Consider the following 19,610-nt stretch of genomic DNA (forward strand, 5'->3'; position numbering starts at 1 on the left):
CAACACACACAGCTCGGGCTGTTCCATGGACTGCAGTCGGAAGTGTAAAGCACCCAGATCAAATGCAGCTTCAGAGGAAAAGCTCACAACTTTGATCAGGTATAGCTATTTGGCAATTGCTATCAACTCCATGCATGGCACAATGATGCAATGTCCACAATGGAGTCTTCCTGCAACCTACTCAAGATCAGGGTCCAAGAGTTTGGCAGACAGATAAACGCATCCAAGGGATTTTCCTGATCAAAGAGCAGGAAAATGCAGAAACCTGCCTTATTCTTGTTTGTCATGGATCATATAGGTCTTCCACATCACAACTGTTTTGATTCTGCAAACCTGCAGAAGGGAGCAAACACTCAAGTGTTTGCTTGGGTTAGCTGCCTTGAATTCCATTTTGGGAGAAAGGCAGGATATAAATCCAATAAATAAATAAATAAGAGATAAATAAGTAGTCACCACCAGGTGTGAGATCCGTAAGCACACCAGGACATCAGCAGCCATTCTTGTTCCCATTATTAGCTCAGAGAGTCTCTTCCTTGCTGACGGCCAAGACTCTTTTGCATCTCCTAAAATGGTGACACACACAGCAAATTCCAACAAGATTGCAACGTCATCACCAACACAGCCTCAAGTGCTGAAAGGCACTTTGAGAGACTGATAAGGAACTTCAAAGGGAAGGAAGTCAACTGGCATGTTCCTCAGCAGCAACAGAGGCTCCCTCCTTAATGAAGAACTTGGAAAGTTACTTTTAAGAGTACAATGGCATACTGAAACCATACATAACTGAGCAGTGACAGAGTATGGAGGAGCAGTTCTCTCTAGGTGAAGTGCACTGGGTCCATGGCTTCACCCTGCTACTCCTCAGTGATGCACAGTTTCAGAACATCATTGCATTCTTGAAAGTAACTTTCCCAGCATCAGTCCTAACAAACCTGCATATCACTGTATCATTATATTCAGTCTTCATGACATGGAGGACTGAAGTGACATGGATCAAGCAGGCTGGAAGGGACAGCAGTTATTCTAACATATCTGGAGGCACCAGGTTGGGGACCAACCATGTTAGATTAACTATACTATGGAACAAAACAGATATCGGACCTTGTTTTTCATTAAAGTGTTGGAGCGTTGAATACAACTGCTTCCCCCCAAGGGACCTTCAGCATTGTTGAGGTATTTCTTTACTGCAAGTAACTGGGGGAGAAAATGATCGATAATATATTATCCACCAGGAGTTGTTCTCTGGTCAAACATCTAATAGAGCTGAAGTCCCTTACAACTTTAAATGGAAGTTTCTTTTTTGCAGCTTCTGCTTCCTTAATTGTTCAGCAGATACATAGTATTAATTAATTTCCCTTTATGATCATTATTCTGAGGGGAAGAATTTTAATTATTCCTTTCCTCTCACTTTTTTTTTCATTTTAACAATGCTGTTCCACAATTTTAAAAGAAAAAGAAAGGGGGGAAATTAATGAGAGAAAGCTAGTAATTATTCCCTCTCCCTTTGTTTTTAGTAATGTTACAGCCTTGCTGAAAGGAAACAAATATAAGGAGTTTATCTCACGTGGGAAAAATTGGGGGTTTAAACGGCCACTATCCAGTGATATTCGCACGATCGCAGTGAAGATTGTCACATGCATTGCGATTAAAGATGACTTATCCTGGGAATAACCAGCAACAAATCATTCATGGAGAAGTCCCATGAATGATTTGCTGCTGGTTATTCCCAGGTTAAGTCATCTTTAATTGCAATCATGTGTGAAAATCTTTACCGCAATCGCACAAATATCACTGGATAATGCCCGTTTAAACCCTCCTGGAAAAGCCTCAATAGCTCTTTCCCTGTCCATATTAGATGAATTTGAACTATAATTATATTTTAAATGGTGATGGAAAAAGGTAAAGGAATTCCCTGTTGACAAGGTTCCTCCCAACATGGTGAATTTTTAACAGTTCTACACATTTTCCCATTTATTTATTTATTTTGCATTTCTGAAAATTTTCTAGTGAAAATTTGATGCAAAAAACTAACAACACTGGCTTTTGTGTAAAAACATGGTGTTTTGTTTAGAAAACAAAAGGTTGTTTTTGTGTGTGTGCATAAAATACAATCTTAACTGGGGGAAGCTTTGAAAGCAAAAACGTTTCTGTGAAAAAAACTCAGCAAAAGATAATTTGTGTATATATACGCTACATCCTTCATGTACAGTAGATACCTGCTGAATTAAACGTGACAATTCCCAATGAAGAGACAATTCAATAAAGCTATTTCAGATATAATTATTGCAAATGTTTCTTACAGTAAAATCCATTAAAGGTTTTTGTAAAAAAAAAATCTTTGCACACTACAGGTTAGTTTCAAATTAAGGGGACTCTATAAATGAGAGACCTACAAGGCACCTTGTTATTAACAGCACTGCTAAGATCTGGCAAACCCATGGCCATGACTTCTGGGATTAAACCTATTCATTTGTAATGGAGTCTTTCTTTTTTCCTACTGCCTTCTGCTTTGCCGAGCATTATTGTCTTTTCTAATGAATCATGTCATTTAATGATATGTCCAATGTACAATAGTTTCAGTTTAATTATGTTGGCTTCTAGGGACAGTACAGGCTTGATTTGTCCTCACACCCATTTATCTTTTTGGCAGTCTATGATATCCACAGATATCATAGACTCTAGCACCACCTTTCAGAGTGGGATTGATTTAACTCTTGCATAATCTGAGAGCTGGCTTCATCCACATGCTGGTCATCCTACCCTATATCATTAAAGGAGTTAAAGGGAGATCTCAGAGAGGAATCTCCTTCATACCTGTGTATGTTTCTTTTTGTGTGTATCCAGGCATAAAAAGTTATTTAAAATGGAATGCAGTGGGTTGGAACAGCTTGACAATGTTACTTTTAGATGACAACTCCCACAATCCTCAGTGGTAATGAAAGGCTATTTTTGAAGAACAAAGACAAAGAGTGCCTGCAGCCTGTCCTACCTCACAGGATTGGAAGCATAGACAACCTGGTGGTGTGTCATAAGCTTGTCAATCTCTGGAGAACATGATAGCAGGGAGAAAATGATACCTAGATGGGCCAATGATCTGACTCAGTACAAGTCAGCTTCCTAAATTCGCATTCCCAAAGTCTGCCTCAGTGTCACCCCCACCCATCCACCCCACCGCAAGCTAAGCCCTGGAGTTCCCAGGCAGGGCAAGCCTGCATCCTCGGGAAACCTGAGCCAGAAGGCCTTCACAGCTGCTCAGGCTGGGAAGCTGCTTGAGCTCTTCAGTCCAGTCAAGTCTTATGCTGAAAGACCCACCTACGCAATTCTCACAAGTCCCACCTACTCCCCACTCCTACGCAGAGATTGTTTGGATGCCAATCAAGTGAGGAACACAAATTTCCAATCATGGGGTCCTGGATGAGGAAATCCTGTTAAAAGCAGAAACACACAGAGTCTCTTTTCCTACTGCAGAATTATATGGAAAACACTGCAGAACAAATGACAGAAATAGACACCTTCCCAAACCCAGAGAATGAGTGTCAGGGACAGCTGCAGCCAGGCAACACAATGACACCTCTTGGAGGTAGGAGAACAGTTAACCTAGGAGTCCAGGTGCTCTGCATCACCCTGTAAGCAAACTCAAAGTTTTGCCTGGATCTCCCAATGCATTTGACACCTTCATTAAGATCTGCAAAGAAGGAGGGGTGCAAATGGGGAAATGGGTGCCTGGTTCATAGCCAGAGGTCACTGTTAGCCTTATAAGTGACCATCCAGTTTCTTGCTGGTGGTGCACATCCCTGCAGATCGCAGCTATAAATAGCCAACACAGCTTTGGCAGTTGCTGCTAAACTGATTTGGAAATGTTTTGTATGAGGTCAGCCTCAGCAAAAAAAATAAAATAAAATAGAACCTTACAGTACCTTGCAAAGCCCTCGGGTGTGCAGCTGCTCTTCCAAGACGTCCTTCTGCAAGTTTTGCCTGGCCTCCTGCAAGGATGAGGATATGTCCGTATCCCCTGGCTCCCTGGACTGACTCTGGGGTTGTGGGGCTGGTTCGACTTCAATGGGGAGGGAGTCCAGCAAGTCCGTTTCACGGATATGTCCATCAAGGATCCTTGTTTCAGTCTCCTTTGAAAAGGAAGGCTGTACACTAAAGCCAGTCTCTGAGGCTTGACTTGGATGCTGAAGATCCCTTTCAAAAGCATTCTTATTGGACATCTCTGACACAGTTCCCATTTTCAGGGAAGGCTGCACCTCTGTCTTGGGCTCCATTGACCAGATGGGATGCTGGAATAATGTTGTATTGAGATCTCTGACCGTTTCAGTGACTGCCATTTTGGCATTCTCTGTCTTTATGGCCTCATTTTCCTCCATTTTCTGCTCTGTATATGCCCTGGTTATGGGAAGGGACTCTTCCAAAATGGAAGCATCCCCAGCTGGTTGGCCTACACCAGTTCTACCTGCCTTTGGTTCTGGTGTCTGCTGTTCAGCTTCAGCTTTTGTTCCAATATCCAAATACATGTCCTTCAGAGAAAAGTATACATCTGATTTTGAAGGCATAGAGGATGGCAGGGATGTGGTCTTTTCTGTACTGTGGCTTGGGAAGTCTTTGGGCTCTGCTTCTGTTAGGCCCCTGTTTGCTAGTGATGATACACTTTTGGACAAGGAACTGCTGGGCCTTGTATCTTTCTGGGCCAAGGCATTTATCCTTGACTGTGTTCTCTCCTCTTGCTGGGAAATGTCCTGATTTGCACTGGGCAGAGTGTTTGTGTTCTCCTCTTTCTTCTTCTTCTTAGCAGCAAAGTCTTTGGTTGCTGGTTTGGCTTTCATAATCTCCACCGTCTCATAGATATACGTGAGAAATCCATTAGTGTTTTCTTCCCCATTTTCCTCTCCACTCTCAAGAGAAGAGTCCCCATTGGTCTTCACATCTCCTTCTAGCTGTCCTGTTATGAAATTATTTGAGAACAGGGAGGTAGTGTTTAAAGGAGACTCTTTGTTCTTGGCTTTATCTGCCTCACCAAATCGTGGTTTCCCATCGGGAATGCGCACCTTTGCTTTCTCCTCTTTATCCCACAGGGAGGTGCCTGAGTGCATCCCAATCTCCCCGGTCAGGCGGCGTTTCCGCTGGAATCTGTCTGGGCTCACTCTCCTCAGCTGGTCTATTTCCACATTCTCCTTCCCTCGCTTCCTGCTCTGCTCAATCTCACGCAGCTTGGCTTCAGCATTCCGCTTAAGCTTGGCAAACCACCGCTGGTGAATTTTATACTCCGTCATTTTCCCAACCTCCAGGACACCAGAACAGGACACAATGCCCTTGCTGTTCCTTGCTGAGGCCTGGTAAATGGCTGCATCTTCTTCTGTGCACCTGCCAGTAAAGAGAGACATCCCTATGAACAACCATGGAGAAAGAAAATCATCCCTTACAACCTTTCCTGACCCACCACTCTGCCACTATGTTGGACTACACAGTAGCAACTAAGCATGACGAGCTGTAGTCCATCATATCTGGTGAGTGGCAGATTGGGGAAGGCAGCACACCACATCTTGCAGGAGGTGCAGGAATACATATCCATCTTTCTCTCAAACACCGTTATCCATCAGTCAGGTTAGGTCAGAACAAACATCATGATACCATTGCTATTTGTATATGATAAGGATGATCAGAATGCAGTAAAATTAAAAATGGTATACAGGAGAGGGAATAAACAGGACACATTTTAACAACAAAAACAAAAAACACCTGCTTTTTTCATTACTGCATGTAGACCTGTGACCATTTCTAATTTGGGGGGGGGGGAGAGTGGGGGAGGCACTGGTGTTTCACAAAACTACAAATCCCAGGATTCTGTAGAATGGAGCCATGGCAGTTAAAGTAGTTGCTTTATTTCTGCAGTGCAGATGCACCCCCAGTGAGCATAACTGGTTATAATGTTGCTGTCTATATATATAGAAAAGAAATTTGGCAAAGTAATTTTCTATATGGCGAAAAAATGGAAAAGTAAAGACATTCCAACGTTAAATGAATGGATTAGTAAATTATATGACATGATAACTTCTGATAAATTAACATATATGTTAAGAGATGGAATGGAAAATAAATGTGAAAAAGAATGGGCACCAGTTATGGCATCTCTTGATAAGAGGAAGGAGAATAAAAAGGAATTTTAAATATGTAAACATTATTAACGTAACGGACAGAGAACTTAAAGCGAAAATAAAAAGGTATGATGGGTTTAGGGCAAAGAATATATATATATATATATATATATATATATATATAAAAATGATAGTGTTGAAAAAATACAGTGTGAATTAATAAAAAGGACTATTAGTAGAAAGGAAATGTGAATAAAAAAGATAGTAAGTAATAATAAATTGTAAGATAAGATAAGAAAGAAGTTAAGATGTATATAATTATGGATATAAAAGAATATATACAGAAAGTGTAAAAAAAACCCACAAATATTCAGTTTAAAGGATGGGAAGTTTTTTATTTTTGTAAAGTGATGTCAATGTAGGTTGTAAATGTAAATGTATTGTCTGTCTTGTTTGACTGTCTGTTTTTAATCAATAAAGTTTTATTTTTTTAAAAAAAACCAATTTAATCAATAAATCACATGATTTTCACACACACACACACACCCAAAAAATGAAATGACACCCTTCACTGCCTGGCTGCAGGAGATTCCTAGATATCAGCACTCTCTACTGCTGGAATAGGCAGAGGATAGATCTGAATCTACTGGTAACATTTGCAAAGTTTTCAGTAATTTCTGACTCTCAGTAGTTTTAACAAGGCTTTAAAAAGGCTGTTAAGACGAATCTCTTCCGGCAGGCCTTCCCAGAATAGAGAACCCGGCCTCAGAAAAAACGTCTGGGAATAAGATACTGCCGCTCCCATTGATGGTTTGCTGATGTGATGTTGTTGACCTTTTGGTCAGTTATTAATTTGTATGTTTTTCATTGTTTTTTGCTTGTTTTTAATTCTGCATTGGATTTAATACTTTTTTATGGAGGGGAGGGCACCAGGGATTTTATATGTGCTGTATTTTTAACTTTGTTAGCCGCCCCGATTGTTCTCAGAGGGGCGGGATAAAATAAATTTTATTATTATTATTATTATTATTATTATTAACAACAGCAGCAACAAAATGATTCTACTTTAAGAGCCATCATTTCCTCCTTTGGGATCCAGGGTTTTGTACTTTAGGCAGAGGTATGTAGCATTCTTAGCCAGAGACCTGTAGTGCTTTCCCAAATACTAACACCAGGTTTCCATAGATCTACATAGTCATAACAATTAAAGTGAAACCACAACATTTTAATTATACAGCATGGAAAAGCATGAAGACAGCTAAACACAGAACTCAGAAACTCACTTTTTTATTACTGTGACTTCCAGTGTCCCCAGGGCAGTAAGGACACTGCCTATACTGGCTAGGGAATTATATATGAAACTGTAGAGTCCTAGAATCCAGGTAGCATATTTCAAGAAGCTGTATTTTTATTTTTTGGTCCGGCTGAAAAATATCTTGTCTGCGCATACATCCTCATTCAAACCAATAACAGTTAGTAAACCAATATCTGCAGGACACAGATACACTTCCATTTCCTTACCTGTACAACTGTAGTGTGTGTCGGTTCCCATGACGGAAGATCTCGTATTTGGGCAAGCCACAGTATCTGTCCATCTCTTCATCATCTTTGTACCAGGTCACTTCTGGCTGTGGGTATCCTGATTAGGACATGACACATTAGCTGCCATTGGTGGTATAAATCCCATCAGCATCCCAGCCAGTCCCACACATCTAGAGGGCATCATGTTGGAAAAGACAGCCTTAGAACCATAAAGAAAACTCCTGCATGTGTCAAACATCTGAAGATTCCAAGTGTGGGATGAAACAGCCGCAACAACAAAAATGTCTTACTGGAATGGCTGGAATTTATCTCCCTCTTTTCTGACAACTTTAAATCAGAAAGAACTACTTTTTTTGGTACTGCTGTAAAACCGGTAGTAACTCAAAACCTGGGGGCGAGGGGGGGAGGATTGGAGCACTTTAGTGATGCCTAATATAAAAGAATCTAAGGGGTCATCTACACCAGCCAGAATACTCCAACTGTCCCCAGATATCTCCACACTCCATAGTTGACACCAGACAGCTGTCTACACTCACATCCCACTGTGCTGCTTGGTGCCACTGCAAAGTTTTTAAAAGTCCTTTTAAGGGAGTGAACAGGCGGAGTTGGTGAGGGAACTTACATCATGAAGACAGTCCACACTCAAACTGGGGATGTAAGCCTATGTCATTAAAATTGAGGACAGAGGGGAGGATTCATTTAATTGGCCTGTGTAGACATGTCCTAGGAAACAGCTTATGGAAAAACTAACAGCTACTATACGAGGTTTTTTGTGGGTTTTTCAGGCTATGTGGCCATGTTCTAGAAGATTTTCTTCCTGACGTTTCACCAGCATCTGTGGCTGGCATCTTCAGAGAATGCTTGCCTGGAAAAATTAGGCCTATATATACTGTGTGAGCCTGGGAATGCAGGAGTGATTTGCATGTGTATTGTTCTGTGCTGATGGCAGGCCTCAGGCTGGGAGGCTAATGCAAACGAGGATTAATGTCTGCTAATTGGTGATCATTGTCTGCTGGGAAAGCCCCTGACTCAGAATGGTTTCCCATTTGCATTTGCTGAGTCCTTATTTTGCTATTCCTCAGGATTGGTAGCCAAATTTTGTTCACTTTAAAGGTTTCTTCTTTCCAGTTGAAATTATCCAGATGTTTGTGGATTTCAATGGTTTCCCTGTGCATCCTGACATGGTAGTGGTTGGCATGATCCAGAATTCCAGTGTTTTCAAACAGTGTTTCCAGGCAAGCATTCTTTGAAGATGCCAGCCACAGATGCTGGCAAAATGTCAGGAAGAAAATCTTCTAGAACATGGCCACATAGCCCGAAAAACCCACAAAAAACCATGGATGCCAGCCATGAAAGCCTTCGACTTCACAGCTATTATACAACATAACAGAAATGACCACCCAAACTTAAACTTCTCCTTAACCAGTTTTTGTTTTTTATTATTATTATTATTATTATTATTATTATTATTATTATTATTATTATATCATCATTCATTGTGATGAATTTACACATCTCTTACAGTCCCATCTGGATGTATGGAGAGATGATTTAATGAATGGTAAAGAGCTCTTCATTTATTAATCTTTGGTACTTTCCCATTCTGTAAATCTGCAGACCAAAGAATTCACAGTTTTGTTTTGTTTTTGAGAAATAATATATAAGGTCTGGTGTGTTTATTTTTTTCTTCTGTTAAAAAAAATGGTTATATCATGCCACTATGTCATATTGTTAACAACTGAATTTTTAAAATAAAATTAAAAAATCACAGAAAAGGAGAGAAAATTATTTGCAGGAACAGAAAAGGTTTCTAGAGATACAGGATGGACATGGACAACATGTCACGTAGTGTTCCCCCATTTCTGTAGCCCCAAGAAGACTCCTGAAAAGAAAAGTGGTCAAAATATCATTTCAAGAAAAAGCGGAATGTAAATAATAATAATAATAATAATAATAAGTATTATTACAGAGAATCACATAAAATGCAATTCTCCATCAAACCAAGAGTGATAGTCCCCACTTGTTTTGCTTTCAGAAAATCAGAAAATAAGGTCTTTTGAAGAAGGGAGTGAGCTTCTAACCACTTCTCATTCCCAGTGAATGTCGTAGTGCAGCCCAAGAAACTAAAAGGCAAGCCACAATCTCACTAATGCCTGATGATGTTGATGCCAAAATAAGTGCAACAGGGCCAGCTGGGTCTCCAATGGGAAGGCATTCCAGAAGCAGCAGGATGCTATATCTAGGAAAATCTTTTTCCATATCTCCATCAAAGCTTTGGAATCTTTAGCCCACATTAGAGTGCTAGTTTCTAAAAAATAGTAACATATCTCTTTCAAGGCAACCATCACTGCACCTCTCTCAATAGCACAATTAGGGCTCCTTGCTTTCTTCCTGACCTCTCCCTTAACCTCACTTCCCCGTTTTATGCTCTACCCAACATGCCTTTAGGGAGGTTTTTTTTTTTGGGGGGGGGGTTCTCCCACATTTTTGCATATAGTTCCAGAGCTCTGCTGCTGCAATTGAAACCTTAAAAAGTAAAAAAGAGTGAAAGAAAAGAAAAGAAATAGAAAAATAAAGGTAATCAGGGTGCTTGGGAGTGGGGATGGGGGAAAGATGAGACACTGACACCATGTGACTGGCAATGACACAACTGCCCCAGGAGCAATATTTCACACCCAGGGACTTGAACAATTGCCAGGTCATATACAGGTTTTCCTCACCACTGAAAAGGGACAGGGCAGCTACAGGTTGGTGGCATCATCATGAAATAAATATCACCAAAACGACTACTTTACTGGTGTAATCACAGTTTAAAAGCTGCATATAGTAATGTCCTTCGTATTCTACAGCCACATTCAACTCTACTGAGAAAGGGCAGTGTCATCACACACAGAAACATGCCCCCCCCATACCCGGGTGGATATTGGTGTTGTTAGCAAAATGATGCCAATGTATATGTGCATGGCATTTTACAAAGTAAATCAGGTTCCTGTATTCAGTGAGGCTGAAATGAAAATTTCAGCCAAGCAGAGACTGCTAAGGAAGGGGGTTGAAATGCAACATGGGGAAAAAAAGAGGAAGGATAGTTTAGTTACAAAGTACATAGGCTTGGTTACAGTGGGGTATGTTGACCTGGAACTGATGCCCACTTCATCAAGGCCTGAAATACTGTATCTTCCAAACGTGGGTTAAACCAGGACATGCTATGGCTGTACACAGAGAGAGGAGGAGGAGAGAAAGAAAGAGAGAATGAGCCCCCTCTGCCAGCTTCTGCTGGACTTATCCAACCTTTCTGCAGGTTTTTAAAAAACCACTGCACAAATTCTGAGGAATGTTCTGACTCTGATCATAATTCAAGTGTAAAGATATATCACTCAATCTATCACTGGATCCAAGACTACTTATGCCACAGTATTTCTGATTTCTATGTACGGATGTGAAACCTGTATAGTGAAGAAAGCAGACAGAGGAAAACAAACAAGTCGTGTGAAATTCAGTGCTGGAGGAGATTTCTGTAGATACAACAGGTCACAAAAAAGACAACAAAAAGAGGTTCAAGAAGAGATCAAGCCTGAATTCTCACTAGAAGCCAAAATGACTAAACAGAGGTTGTTGTACTTTGGACACATCACAAGACAACAAGAACCACTGGAAAACACAATAGTGTTTGGTAAAGTGGAAAGTGGAACCAGTGTGATGTACTGGTTTGAGTGTTTGACTCTGGAGACCAGGGTTCGAATCCTGTCTCAGCCATGTAAACCCACTGGATGACCTTGGGCAAGTCTCACTCTCAGCCTCAGAGGATCGCAATGGCAACTCCCTTGTGAGGAAACTTGCCAAGAAAATCCCATGATAGGTGTGTCTTAGGGTTACCATAAGTCAGAAACAACCTGAAGGCACACAACAACAATAACAACAACAACATGGAAAGCAGTCAGAAAAGAGGAAGATCACATTACATATGGACCACCTCAACCAGGGAAGCCACAGGCCTGAGTCTGAAAGGGTATCTTAGGCCTGTTACAGACTGCCAAAATAAAGCTGCTTCGGGTCTCTTTGGAGCTATGCTATTTAAATGATGCATGGGTCCTAAGAGTCCGGAGGTCGCGCCAAAGCCACACTCCATTCCTAAGCACTGGAGTGCAGCTTTGGTGCAGCTTCCGGATTCTTAGGATGCATGCATCATTTAAACAGCACACCTCCAAAGAGACCTGAAGCAGCTTTATTTTGGCAGTCTGTAACAGGCCTTGGAGATCTTTCATTCATAGAATCTCCAGAATTCAAAGCCAGCTGATTCCACCTAACAACAACAGTCAGAACTCTCCAGTGTAATGGAGCTATAAAAATAAATTACAAAAAGCGTACACTTGTTATACTGAGAGGCATTTCAAGTATAAATTCCTACATGCCTTTCTGCACCAACTAAAGAAATGTTCATTTTTCCCAAACAAGGTCTACCTATTGGCAACCACTTCTATTTCATTGTATCACCATTTCCGCAAAAAAGAGCATTTGTTGCAACCCATTCCAATAAAGAGATTTGTTGGGACATGGGTTTTTGACTGCAAGGTGCAGGCCTCCAGATATTGTTGGACTTCAACTTCTAACATTCTTCAACAGTGGCTACTAGGACTGATGTGAGCCAGCATCATTTGAGGGCCACACTTTGCCCATCCCAGACTGCTGCCACACTGCAGAATTAATGCAGTTTGACACTACTTTAACTTTCAGGGCTTCATCCTATGGAATCCTTGGATTTGCAGTTTGTTGTGGTACCAGAGCTCTCTTATAGAGATGCCTCAATATCTCACAAAAGTCAAGGCAGCTAAAGTGGTGTCAAACTGCATTAATTCTACAGTGCAGCTGCAACCTGACATAAATCCTATTGTTAGCCACAAACATGAAGTAATTGGATCAATGATAATTTGGTAAGTCAACACATACTTAAATACCATTGATTCAATGGATATATCCTAGTTGGAACTGGCAAAAGAATTTAGACCTGTGTTTCTAAAGGAGAAAATATGCATAGCAAGTTATTGGCTTTTGTGGGCACTTTTTATAACTGCAATCACAATGTCTTAGAATTCTGGTGTTGTAGTCTAGTTTTTTATGGATCGTACAAAAAATATTCCACCTTAATGCATGAAGGCTAAAACAGCAACAACAGCTCCCAAAACATCACCATTTCCACATTACCCGTAATTCCGAGAGAATGGACAAAATGCCAGTTTTGTATCACGAAACAGGGAAAACAGATTGTTTGTAAGCACTCACTAGCCAAGCTGCCAGTGCAGATCAGGTGAACTTTCCTAGTGAATTCCACATAGATGGGTGATGAGAACATCCCTGCTGTTCCAGGAAGTGAGCCTGCTTTGGTGGACTGAAGCTTAAGGTTAAAAAACAGACACTTAGCTGAGAGCCAGGAGCTCCATGGAGAACCAAGCATCACAGCCTGTAAACTGAACCCAAAGTTTCCATTGGGCAGAAGCAAAAAGGCATTGCATCATAGCCTACTTGTGTCCTCTAAATGCCATTGGACAACAGATGTCAGCCTTTTCAGCGCAATGACATCATGATATATGTGTGACCGGCTGCTTCTAAACCAAACAGGCAATATTCTTCCAAGGATCAGCTATGTGCACATGGGACTGTCTCCAAACTTTCCTGTAATACCCCCCCCCCCCCGGCTGGGAGCAAACTAAAGTAAACCCATGTCTTCTAATGCAGCTTCTACAAATATGAATGGTCAAGTCAGGAGGGCAATAGCCTCTGAAGTCTGGATTTTTCATTCTGCTCTCATCCCACCTCAGTCTAAATGTCCACAGCAAGAGATCAGGAAGGATCTGAGTTCAGTAGGGTATGTACAATGGAGAAAGGGGCTTGGCTGGTGTTGGTTGAGTTTGAATTTGGACAAGCCAGGTAAGAAAATAGTTCCATTCATTTCCAAGTCCATCTAAATTGGACAGAATGAAGAGGTCACCCATCACTGTTTTCTCCCATCAGCAGTCTGCCAGCAATTACTGCCTCCTCCCTCTCCTTGCTAAAAGAAAAGAAGTCCTCCCTCATCCGCTCACCCATCAATGGATTTGAGAAAGTCTGCTTTAATTTCTTGCATCCATCCAACAAAAGCTGCCAAGCTGATTCCAGTTTAGCCCTTCAATGGCCTTCCAAGAGCTCAGTTCTGGGAACTGTGGATAAACTTATATCATGTCCTTGTGAAACAAATGCAGCACTACTTCTCAGCTTTAAGGCTGTTTGCATGGTGATAATTATGGCTTTAAACTCTGAGGTATTAACATAAGACTCATTTCCTAAAACCATTCCTACTGATTTACACACTGTGCTCAGTTACAGAAGGCAGCATGTCCTGGTAGCAGTGTGCCTTTCACTGGCTTCATGTTGCCTCTGATGTAGCCCTTTTCCAGCTTGTTCTGCTTGACAAGAGCAAGGATTATACTTTGGCCTTGAACACACACACACACACACACACACCAGTGACAACTTCTTGTGAGACAAGAACAGACAAGAAAAACTTAACAGTTTTCAACATTCATTGGCACTGGTCAAGAATGAAAACCACAAGGATAGAAATGAAGAGAGGAGATCCCAGCCCTAGAAAACTACTCAGTGGTATCCCAAGTCCAGCAGGGGGTCCAAGGGTAGAAAAGCACAGATGAGGGCACTAGGCAGAAGGATTACATCAAGCACTTCCACAATCCGAAGATGGTTTGTAGTAAAATCAGATTAAACCCAGCATGACTCATCTCTGTGCCAAAAGAAATTAAATAAAGATAAAAACACATCTCAGCATGAGGAAATCCCAGTACTGCAGACTGAATAATAGTCTTGAGCAAACTCTTTTTCTATTCAAGAGAACAGGATCCTAACCAATGGATTAAAATTACACTACAAGAAAGGAGATTCCGACTAAACATCCAGAGGAACTTCCTCATAGTAAGAGCTGTTCAGCAGTGGAATGGTCTGTGTCAGAAGGTGGCAAGCCCTCTTTCACTGGAGCTATTTAAACAGAGATTGGATGGCCATCTCTCAGGGTACTTTAACTGTAGATTCCTGCATGAGCAGAGAAGAATGGTAAAACAAGCTGTGTATTATTACTGTTGATCAGAGTTCAAAACAAGCCAAATCACTATCCAAAGAAAAGTCAAGCCAAAACATGGTCAAAAGCAAAAGTAAAGGAAGGAGCGAATTCCAAGTGGGGTTCCCTGTGCTGCTCATGCGGCAAACAAAAAGAACTGAGAAAGGGCAGGAAGACACCAAGCCTATCTAGAGGGTGGGTAGAGCTACCTCCAAAAAGTCTTCCCTAGCAATACCAGTAGGATCCAAAATTGCTGTGCAGGTGTAGAATAACCCATTTGTGTGCTTCGCAGAGACCATGAAGAAGAACCTATAGTTCTGGGTACAGATGCAACAAGCCATGATTTAAGCAAGCCAGAATTGAGAAGCCAACAATAGATAGGGCTTCTAATTGTGGCTTGCAGCTGGCTAGCCAATTAAGGGGTTTTTTTTTTGGGGGGGGGGGAGGTTGTTTTTGCAAGATGGGTCCAGACACAACAGAAAACAAACAAAAAAAATACTGAAGTAAACATGCTGCTTTGGATATCCAGAAACCTCTTACTTATAACTCTGTATCAGGCACTGTTTCAAACATGGTTCACATTTCTATCTGTCTGCTGCAATAAAGGAGACTGAACGCTCTATCAGTGCAATCCTATACATGTTCACTCAGAAATCAGTCCTAATGAGTTCAATGGGATGTATTCCTAGGTAAGTGTATATCAAATTGTATTTCCTGTCATTATTAAAAGTTTAGATATGCAAGCAAAATGTTACTATCATTAGCTCCTAATGAGCAACATCTAAGGGCCCAGAGTCCATTGTTGTCATCCTCTCATACTCCCCTCTAATCCATTCCCCAAAATTCATATCAAATCATTTGGAGGCTTCTATGGGCTCGATTTATCATTGTTGGGGGAGTTTGGAGGCATAAGGGGTTGTGATACGAGTTGAAAGGAGTGCTTGTGGACTGTACTGTCTTTCTTGTGCTTCAGTGAAAGAGAAACCCATCCTCCCCTCTGCACATTATCTGGACACATTTGTCCTGCTGCCAGAAAAGAACCAATGCACTCCCATTTTACTCATTTACCTGTCACAATGCATGTGAATTTGGCATCCGCATCCTCAGACACTGCGTATGATTTGAGCGTGATTTCGAAGATAGGCTGTGTCTCCTCAGTCAGCTGAGCAATGATTGCACAGAAGGTGCTCCTAAGACAAATTCAAGCAGGGAAATTAGAATGGAAAAAGAAAGGCAGAAATAGTTCTCCTACTTGCCCTACCTCTCACTACTCACAGGGATCCAGCTTATACAATTGAATTACCTCCCAGCTTGGCTCCTGTAGCTGGGAAACTGCTGGAGAAATTCAGAAGCAATCTGCAATCAACTGATTGTAAGATATATCACAAGGACTGCTTCAGAAGAGTCACCAAAAGACCATTAGAATTGTCATTACCCTCCCCATCACCAAGTTCATCCCCATGGAAAGAGATAGTGCAAATGACAAAAATTATTATTATTATTGTTATTATTATTATTATTATTATTATTAAAAACTGACACTGATTTTCAGGACATGGGGAAGTAACCTCATTAGACTACAACTCTCAGAATCTCCCAACTACCATGGCCAATACTTGGGGATTCTGGATGTTGCAGTCAAAAAAGCAACTTTTCCATGCTCTGCTACTTTCCATGGTTGCTTATATTCAGAATTCCCCTGCCAAACAACTGATCAAATGTATGCACACATCCAACACACATCCATGTCTCCTTGATCTGCACCCACAAAGGGTTTTCTGCACACCAGTTTTTAATCTTTGGATCGCATTTTTGTCTCAAGAGATCCAGAGAATATTCACATGTTTCTATATACAGTATGATGCACAAAGACACACAGATGTACTACATACAGATGTCTGTATTTTAGATGTCTGGTGATTAATTTTAGTGGTACTTTTACCTATACTTAACCTGTAGTTTTGCAGAAATATAGGGAAATATATCAAAATACCAGTAAGTCACCAGTGTAATGCCACCCAAATTAAATCAAAGTTGGAACTTCTTGCTAATCAGAAAAGTGGTGTAGCAGCTATAGTTCAGTTGTACATACAAAATATATCAAGTTTCCTTATTTGCAATTATCAGTGTGTTCAATAAATGTTAGGAGATGGAGATCAAAGCTTGGGAAAGATACTGGGTTTTTTAGACTGTAAATCATGGAATTTTAATCTAAAAGAAGAGGCAGTTTTCTAAACTCTGGCACAGGCACAAATGAAGCGTACAGACAAAAAACCTGTAGCAAACTGTGTATGGAAGGTACATCAGCCCCGGGATTGCCTCCTGAACTGACCACCAGCAGCATCTTTCCAGGAAATCTCGGGGGGAATAGCATAATGGAGATTCCCTGACTGCAAATTATCTTGGCCTGTTTTTGAAGTCAATGTTTACAGAGGAGAAAGTGGGATGCAGAGATATTCAGGAATGTATCTTTCTATGCTTCACCTATTTCTTTTTTAAATCCCTGCAGGGCTAAAAGACTTAAATTTGTAATATAATGTGTGTATTCAAAGTCTTGGTTGCATCCAGAAATGTAGACAGGTCTGCTTCTACGTTGTATCAAACATAAAACAGTACAACATGCACACATATGCACAGCTATATCAATTGCTTGTTCAAATATGCATACAGACATACTTCCATGTGTACATAAGTGTGTGCGTGCACACACACAAACACACACATCCATATATCCAAATTTACATAAGTGCACATACAAACACACACATGGGCATACAAGCTGAAGCTATTTCCCAAGAACCCCATATCTATTACTACATGTACAATGTGAGTATTTATTGATGGATTGATATACTGATCTACATTTTTGTATCCTACTTTTCCACTAAAAATAGCATTGAAGGAGGCTAACATCAATTAAAAAAACTGAACAATAAAACAGTTATAATTGTCACTAAAACAAATTAGAGAATAGAAACATTACAATCTATAATCAATATTAGCATCTGCATTATACATTAATGTATACAGTATGTACATTTTATGCAGATTTGTCACATATCAGCCTGGGGACTCATATATCTTAAGTTCTTAGCAAAGCCTCTGTACATATATCCTAACCATTAACGTAATCATCATCATCACCACCACCACCACCACTCTAGTACGGAAATTATGTGTCAAATCAAAATGCACAACATAAGCACACAAGTGCTTGCTGCACAGCAGAAAAACATTCTGAACTCTGTATTCGAGATTTTCTGGTAAGACACATTGCAGGGATTCTACAAACAGATGCATATAAATGAAAAGCTTGTGGAACAAAACAGCCACAAGAGCTTTGCTTGATGATAAGAATGCAAACCTTCCACTACCACCACACTTGGAAAAATCCAGCCCCTTAGAAATCTAATTCTAGTAGCTAGGAATGTGAAATGGTTTTGTCTCTACAACTGCAAGCTTGAGAGCCAAACATTTGCTTTAAGGGGGAAGAGATAAACCCAGATTCTCAGGAATCCAAATTCTTTACCCAGTATCAGATTCCCATACAGTTTGGAATGCACAGCATGGCAGATATGAAGAACATCACCAATGGAGAATTGTCTAACAAAGGGACATCACAATAGCACTTTTAATACATTCCATTTTGCTTTGCTTTTGTCCCCCTCATTTTCCTTCTAAACCATGCATTTTCCCCAATTATAACTCTTCCTTCAGGAATTATGTCCAGACTTTTGCTTGGGGGTCACATTTTACCGAGTTGCATTATTGGTATTGTGCACTTACAAACAGACCATAATCAATTTGCTGAGTATGAAGAAAAAATGGGAGGGGGTTTGAAGTGGGATCATGGAGGAGAAGGATGCACATATGCTACAATAATATAAGGAATAAGTCAATTGTGAATAGATATAATAGCATAAATGAAATATAGGCAGGTGAGAAAAGAAAATGTAACACTGGATATGATCCAGATCAATTGTATTGGTCGAGGTCAATTCTGCAAAAACATATATCCATTTAATAAGTTACAGGATTCTGTGCAAAAAGATAGCACATATATATGTAAAAACAGATGTAAAAGGAGGGCAAATCATGATAGGTCAGATCATGGGATGCAGCGTGGACTGCCAAAGTTCACTTTTGTGCAATGACCTACATTCAAAAGCTTCCTAGCAGGGTCACTGTTTGGCAGAGTTATTTATTCTAGTTTAGCTAGAGGATTCCGGGAGATATTATCCAAATAAGTATCTTTTCCTAATTCTGATCTGAGTGGAATCAAAAGAGCCAAATTTTAATGTTAGCCATTGCTTTTCTTTTGTAAAGAAGAAGGAGTGGGATCATAGGAAAGTGATAAAGGTGAGCATGTCCTTTACATATAAAAGGTCCCAAGTTCAAGCTTTGGTATCTCCACTTAAAAAGATCAGGTATCAGGTGCTAAGGAAGATCTTGGCCTGAGACCCTGGAAAGCTGATGATAGTCCCAAGGGTGAGATGGATGGTTTGCCAGACCCAGTACAAGACAGCATGCTTCCTGAAGTGGGCACTGAAGAAGGGAGGGTGTGCTCAACTCTTTTCCTACCTGTCTATTGACACTCTGAATCTCTCAGCTATTTCCACACTCTTCCATTAGTCTCCAGTCTCATGTATATATTGAAAACACTAGTCTGGACCCTCCTGGGGGAGGGAAGAGGAGCCAGCAGAGAACGATGTTACTGTAAGCCTTCACTGTTTTATTTCTCTCCAAATCTGAATCTTCCTCCAGGTCCTTTGCAAAGAAGAGGCAACTCACTAGTGTACATGCAGCTTTGTTTCATCATCATTTGTTTTGGCCTTTACTTACCAGTGCAAACTCACAACTTTCTGGAGGCCCAGAGT

At 40.6% G+C, this 19,610-nt stretch overlaps 1 protein-coding gene across 2 annotated transcripts in view; it reads right to left on the reverse strand.

The window, feature by feature from the left end:
- The window catches only part of ALPK3 (alpha kinase 3), a 52,164-nt gene that overhangs the window by 21,924 nt on the left and 10,630 nt on the right, over nucleotides 1–19,610 (reverse strand). For both annotated transcript variants that reach the window (XM_089538748.1, XM_089538747.1), the window contains 3 exons: nucleotides 15,802–15,923; nucleotides 7,614–7,731; nucleotides 3,915–5,361 (listed from right to left, as the gene is read on the reverse strand). In XM_089538748.1, coding sequence (XP_089394874.1) covers nucleotides 3,915–5,361; nucleotides 7,614–7,731; nucleotides 15,802–15,923 — 1,687 coding nt within the window. The remainder of the gene's footprint in view (nucleotides 1–3,914; nucleotides 5,362–7,613; nucleotides 7,732–15,801; nucleotides 15,924–19,610) is intronic.

This window comes from Sceloporus occidentalis, unplaced genomic scaffold, assembly GCF_023333645.1.
Source record: "Sceloporus occidentalis isolate IW3139 unplaced genomic scaffold, rSceOcc1.0.p SCAF_9, whole genome shotgun sequence".
Classification (NCBI taxonomy): Eukaryota; Metazoa; Chordata; class Lepidosauria; order Squamata; family Phrynosomatidae; genus Sceloporus; species Sceloporus occidentalis.